General features: G+C 32.2%; 1 protein-coding gene across 1 annotated transcript; it reads right to left on the bottom strand.

Moving 5' to 3' along the window:
- Positions 1-4,277: 4,277 nt before the first annotated feature.
- On the bottom strand, positions 4,278-6,184 carry LOC100243956 (transcription factor JUNGBRUNNEN 1). The gene is made up of 3 exons (XM_002265555.5): positions 5,857-6,184; positions 4,934-5,247; positions 4,278-4,827 (listed from the first exon to the last, which is right to left on the bottom strand). Exons 1-3 carry the CDS (start codon positions 6,041-6,043, stop codon positions 4,426-4,428), a joined length of 903 nt encoding a protein of 300 aa, XP_002265591.3. The 5' UTR covers positions 6,044-6,184; the 3' UTR covers positions 4,278-4,425.
- Between the last annotated feature and the right edge of the window lie 414 nt (positions 6,185-6,598).

Below are 6,598 nucleotides of genomic sequence, written 5' to 3'. Positions count from 1 at the left end.
TTGACTTCCATTCATCCTATGTCAAACACCCTCATTTAGTTCTTGATGTCCATATCAACAACTACTAGGTAAGCCAACCCAAATATCAGTCTAATATTAAATGATGTCGAACCATATACACTCCTAAAAGTCTAAGCTAATGGAGAATAGAGGTAGTCCCACATGAGGCCCAACCAATGTTGATAATCAACTGATGTGGGACAATAAACTTCCATTTGTCCTATGTCATTTGGCTAAGTGGTAGCATCTTGGAAAGCAGTTGGCGGTCCAATAAGTGGTAAACAAAGAAAACATGCAAGCCTAAGAGAATTCTAGTGTCTCGAGAGAAAGCACACCTTGAAGATTGTACCATTTTTTATAGTGTGAATTCTTTGCTTTGGTTTATGTCTCTTTGTCCCATTTTCACTTTCTCATGCTCGTAATTTTTTTTTGCATTGGGCTCTTTTATTAACTGATATAAATAAGCAGATTCTTCCAATGTATAAAATAAAAATTCCAATTTGTACTCCACAGGGACAGTAAGAGAGTTGGGGGAGAAGAGAGTTTAAGGTCAAGATTACACTTACAATGTGATTTTTGTCCCAATTGACATTGTGATGACCTAAAAGTTCACTAAGTGAAGATACAATATTTTAGAAAGTGACGGTTTGCAAAGTGAATAATCAGTGGAACTACCTTTAATAAAATACTGCTAATTTTATGGAAGTGACAGTTTGCAATGTGAATAACCAATGGAACTCCTTTAATAGATTAATATAAAAGAAAGGCTAGTGGACCCCAATGCACCAATTATTTCAACTACTAGCTTCCCTCTTGCATTGTTAAGATAGGTATTTTTGTAATTAGTCTTGATTTTTGTTCTTCAGGGCCTATTTGGCTATGTGATTAGAGAATAGTTTTTTGTTCATATAAACAAAAAGCTATTTTAAAAATTCATAGTACTATTTAAAAATTGTTCTTTATTTTAAATTTTTGAAAATAAAATAAAATAGATAACAATTGTTAGAGAATAAATAGAAATTGTTTTCACCAATTTTTAAAAATAAAGACACATTGATCGAATAGATGACTAAAGCTTATAATTGATAGCAGTTTAATTTGAATATGACTATTGGTAGTGAATAAGATAGAATAGGTAATTATTCCATTAGGCCTTTATGGTATAATCAATCAAGGGGCTTAAGAAACAATTTGAAACTCAAAAACCGATTTAATTAGTATTAAAAGGTCATAAAACTCAATAATATTAAAAAGTCATACACTAAAATTTATTTTGAATGACTTGGCTAGTTTCTTCTTTGCATATAATTATATTTTTACAAATTATGTTCATTAGGAAAATAAACTTCAAATTAAGTAAGACTTAATGTCTTGGATTCATTCATGAATCTACTAATTTTTAAAAATAACTTGAGACTTAAATAGTGATTCAATTAATATTGTAAATTTATGAGTAAAAATTGATCTAAAATGATTCACTTGTTTCTTTTATACATAAAACATAGCTAAACGAGCTCTTATTTTTTAGTAGGTTTTTTTTTAATTATTATTATTATTATTATTTTTTGAATTTCATTTGCAAAAGAAAGTTGAAATTTAAATGCATATGAATCAACAAAACTTTGATCGAGCTTAGGAAATACTTAGATGTTTGTCAATAATGATTTATCTTTGATGGTCAAAGCAGGTTTTGAAATTAAAGTTTGAAAGAAATCTACTAGTAATGATCAATAGTATAATGGACAATCTGCCATTAATAAATAACACTGTGCCTTCATTTGAATCTAGAAAGAGAAATAAGCAATACAACATAAGATCATCTAAATTTTGAAGTACAACTTAATAAACTATTTTTATTAAGTTGAAAATTTTATTCCCATCATCCTAATTTAGGACTTTATGTACTTTTTTATAATTTACATTCATTTGAAGATTCAAACTTGCTATAGAATCAACTTGCGATTAAATAAATAAGTATGGTTCAATGATTGAGAATAAAAAAAGTAGTGGATTTACATGAAAATTAGAAATAACATTAATTTGAAAATAATTTTAAATTGATAATTTAAAAAGAATTTTTTTCCAAATAATAAAATTATTTTGAAAAATGATTTTAAATTTGAGAATTTAAAAGGAGATCAGATGTTGCTTAATCTTTCTTTTCAACACCTAGTGTAAGGTCCTTTCAATATTGCTCCACTCTTCTTAATTTATAAGGTCAAACTTATTACTACATCATTAGTACAGTACCCACATAAATGCATTCGGCTTTTGAAATTTAGCTCCGTTAATTACTTTGGGGCACATTTTTTGTACCTTAGTTTTTATATATTTGTTAGCTACAAAACAAAAGATAAGAGGTAACTTGGACTTGGTAAGGATGGTTGAGTTCGTGGAGGAAATGGATGGATTTAGCCTTCAGGGGTTAGGATGCCGAGTGCTCAAGCACTTGGTACCTTGCTTGAGTGTTGGAAACGCTCGAGTGGCAATTGGGGGCGCTTCAGCACAGCGTGCTGGGAATGCTTAAGCTCCTGGTAAGGTTGCTTGAGTACTGGAAATGCTTAAGTGGTCATTGAGGGTGCTTGAGCGCAGCTTACGCTTGAGCGGCACTTAAGGGTGCTTAAGTGCAAGGCTTTGGAGAGCGCTTGAGTGGCCCTTAAGGGCGCTTGAGTGCAAGGCTTTGGGAACCCTTGAGTGGCCCTTGAGGGTGTTTTGAGTGCAATGCTTTGGGAACTCTTGGACGAACCCATGAGGGCGCTTGAGTGCTATATGCTCTAGTACTGAGATTAATATTTCTATTTTAAATTTTTTTAAATGTCTATTTTCCTTTTCCTTGATATACAATATGTACATAAAAATTTGTTTCCAAAATAATTATATTTTTAATTTCTGTACAAGTTCATTTTTACGTTATTATCTTCAATTAACTTAATCATACCTATTTTGGTAATCCAAGTTGATTCTGCAGCAACCTCGATTCTATAAAAGTAGTATAAATCATGTAAAAATATACAAAGTCGGTGGATGAAATAAAATTGTCAATATAACTAAAAAATGTCATTACATTATATTGTGATTCAATGTTATTTCGCATACAAGATCAAAACAAATTATAAATTAATTTTGATAAATAATAGTTAATAAATTTTTTAATGTAACTACTGCCTCTATAGGAAAACCATAATTGGCAACCCATGACCCACCATCTCCATGCATCATTGCTCCATCAGTCTCTTTCCCACTATGGAACCACTATTGTCTTTCTTAGGAGTATGGTTCCTGCCTCAGCCCAAGTGTGGCCAAATTTTTTTCCCCCTCCTCTTTCCACATTCAAAAAACAAGCCACTGCTTGAGCCCACCTTGGGTATGCAAAACATAACCCTTGCCACTAGGGCAAGTTGCCCTTAATTATTTATAATCACATATATTAAATATATGCTGATTGTGTCAATTAAAGCTTTTTCCAAAACCACTTAAATATAAAAATAAAATTTAGATAAATCAATTAATTTTAATTATCTCATGATATAAAAACATGGTGATAATTTTTATAATGAATAATTTTACAATAAAAAAATGTATATAAATATAAACTAATAAATAAGTCACAAGCATTTTTAAACAAAAAAAAAATTACATAAATCATCTTCTTTTTTTATATCAATATATCTATGCAATATTTTTTCTAGTAAAACAACTTTACTATTTATATTATTATTTTTATTATTTCTTAAAAAAATTTATAATATTTATCTAAATTTTGATTAATTTTAATCTTATTGAGTTTTTTTTTTCAAATTTTTCATCAATATTTTTTATATTTATGATTTTTATGTAAAATCTAAGGATTGATATTTTCGTTATTTCAATATTTTAATCATTGAGTGTGACTAATGAAAGATAAGAAAAATATACAAGACACCAAAAATTTTAGAAATTTAAGAAGGCATTATGATTAATCCCATTAAGATACATAGTAAATAATGAAAATATAGAAATACCAAGAAAAATACTGTAGCATCCTATGTCAGTATACATATACAGTGTGTGTGTGTGGGTGTGTTATCTACCTGTGTGTGGGTGTGTTTTGACTTTATAACTAAACCTAGAGCTATTTATGTTTCTAACAGCTAGATGGTGAAGCCGGCCACTGATCAGGGCCAAGGTGTTGGTAGGTTTACATTATTAAATCAGCCCCCAAATCCAATCTTGAAACCCCAGCAGCCACAAAATCTATCAACTTGTGTGGTGACCATGATTTCCATAAATTAATTTTCCCAATATGACCACACTAATTCTGCTAAAGATGATGAGCAGTAAGTTACTAGAAAGAGAGCAATATTCAACCACGAAATTAGTTTTATGCATACATCAAACAGTAAACTGCACCCCTAGTTGTAGACCATATATAACTAAAATTCAGTACTAATGCATAATTTTAAAATTATTTATAGATGATGGATCAAAAGAAAGCTCCATGAATGATACGATCTCATCCCAATTTCCATGTGCAAAGAACTCCCTAGCATCGTTACTCAAAATGCTTGATGAACATGACTCTGGTTGTGAACCTTGAACAATCGAGCTCACCTGGCCTGCGGGCAGTGGGTTCCCTTCATCAATGTGACTACCAACAGGCTTCTTCCCTTTATGAAGAGAAACTGGAGCCCCAGAACTAACGTAGCCTTCCCAATTTTCTGGACTCATATCACATGTTTCAGGTTTTGAATTCGTTGGGTTGCGTTTAGCAGGTACTTCTCTCCAATCTGGTGTGTACCTTCTATGTGGCACATTTCGCTTAAAAATTCGACAAAGTGTCCATACTTCCTACAATCCCAAAAAGCATAACACAGAATTAACCAACGTACTAGAGATTTTGAGGAAATGGTAAATTCAATGGCACATGTATATTGGGGAACTGTTTTTTTCTTACAGCTTCTTGATCAGCAGCCTTGGCAGTGGGGAGAGTAGCATTTTTCTGGTCTGCGGGGAGGCGGAACTCATGCATCATCCAATCAGTTTTGGTGCCTTTTCCTGCACTTCCACAATAGTACACTAATGATTTCTTCAACCCAATGCAGTCACCGCGGCTGTGTCCTTCTTCAACAGAATATATTGGCTTGTCTATGCCGGTTGCTTTCCAAAATCCAGACCCCGTGACTCTATTGGGTCTTACGCTATTCCTATATTTTCTCCCTCTTCTGCAAAAGAAATACCACTCTTTGTCTGTAACAGTCCGGCTATTTTCTGCATATTTACAAAAAAATAGGTATGTGAGAGCGAGAGCGAGAGAGAGAGAGAGAGAAAGTTGGATCTTCATTGTAGATGTCATAAGAAAATACCCAACTATTAAGATATAACCACATAATTTTCTAGGGTCAGGAAGATGAAAAAGGCTTGAAAAGGAATGAATGGTTAAGCTTAATATATAAGAGAAACCGCGTGCATAGATTTTCTCAGGATTTGATGAAGGAAAAATCAAAGAAGAAAAAGGATGGAACAACCTCTTCCTATCAAACCTTTTATAAACTGAAACTCCATATTCAACTCATCTCAAATTCTATAATGGACAGTTTACAGGTGCCGGAGGATTTGTTTTTACAACATGCATGCCCAAGAATTATAAAAGCTGGAGGTGCTTGGATTATTGTTTGTTTTACCATGCAAAAGCTACAAATCCTATTCTTTTTCTTTTCTATTTTTGTTGGGTAAATATGAAGCCAGTTCCTTCATATGCACTAAATATCATTCCAAGCCCTAATCAACAGAGAACCTAAGTAAAGAACTGGTGCAGAAATCGAAAGAAAACAGGAATGAAATAAAACAATGAAAAGTTAGAACTACAGAATTTCATACTTGCAAGATCCCAGGGGTCATATTTGTAGATGTCAATCTGTTTTATAAGCTCAATAGCGGTCAGCTTCTTCTCGATCTTTTTGAGAAGATAAAAGGACACTAGCTCTTCATCGGTGGGATGAAACCGAAACCCTGGCAACAAAAATTGATCGTCTTCTTTATCAGCATCCATGCTTCTCATCATCATCTGTTGCACCTCTTTGTTTCTCTAGCTGTCTCGCCCTTTTTAGTTGGGAGAAACTTCTTTATAATGGGAAAGGCACCGGCCAAGTCATGAATTTTGAGTCTTTGCTAATGAAGATGATAGATCTTAGAAAAAGTCTTCTTTGGATCATCTCAGCTTTACATAAAAACCATCCCAATAGGTACGAAGGTACGTGAAGGCTAGGACATGACCTTGTATCGTAGTCTTCTCCTCCCCGCAGTCCATTAAATATGCCAATTATTGCATCACATCAAATAGAGGTGGAAAAAGTAAAACATATTTGAAAAGTAAAACATATTTGAAAAATAAAATTTCGAATTTTCAGCTAAATTTTTGGATTTGAATGCCTGCAAGACACAATTATACTAATCTAATTCTTTTAAACATCAAAGGATGTAAAAACTATAGAACAAAGAAGACTTAGTCTAAATTTTTTTTTACTTTTTTTTTTCATTTTCTTCTTTGATACTTTTTCACCCTATTCTTTTGTAATGTTTGATTATCAAAATGTATTAAAAAAAAACATATATATTTAAA

The sequence above is a fragment of the Vitis vinifera genome, chromosome 19, assembly GCF_030704535.1.
Source record: "Vitis vinifera cultivar Pinot Noir 40024 chromosome 19, ASM3070453v1".
NCBI lineage: Eukaryota > Viridiplantae > Streptophyta > Magnoliopsida > Vitales > Vitaceae > Vitis > Vitis vinifera.
This window is presented reverse-complemented; position numbering and strand designations above follow the sequence as displayed.

What these genes read in the sequence shown, in the direction of transcription:
- LOC100243956 (XM_002265555.5), bottom strand. Translation starts at nt 6,043, where the DNA reads ATGATGATGAGAAGCATGGATGCTGATAAAGAAGACGATCAATTTTTG. An exon ending in TGACCCCTGGGATCTTGCAA is followed by an intron (nt 5,248 to 5,856) that starts GTATGAAATTCT and finishes GTAAATATGCAG; the next exon opens with AAAATAGCCGGACTGTTACA. An exon ending in AGGCTGCTGATCAAGAAGCT is followed by an intron (nt 4,828 to 4,933) that starts GTAAGAAAAAAA and finishes TTGGGATTGTAG; the next exon opens with GAAGTATGGACACTTTGTCG.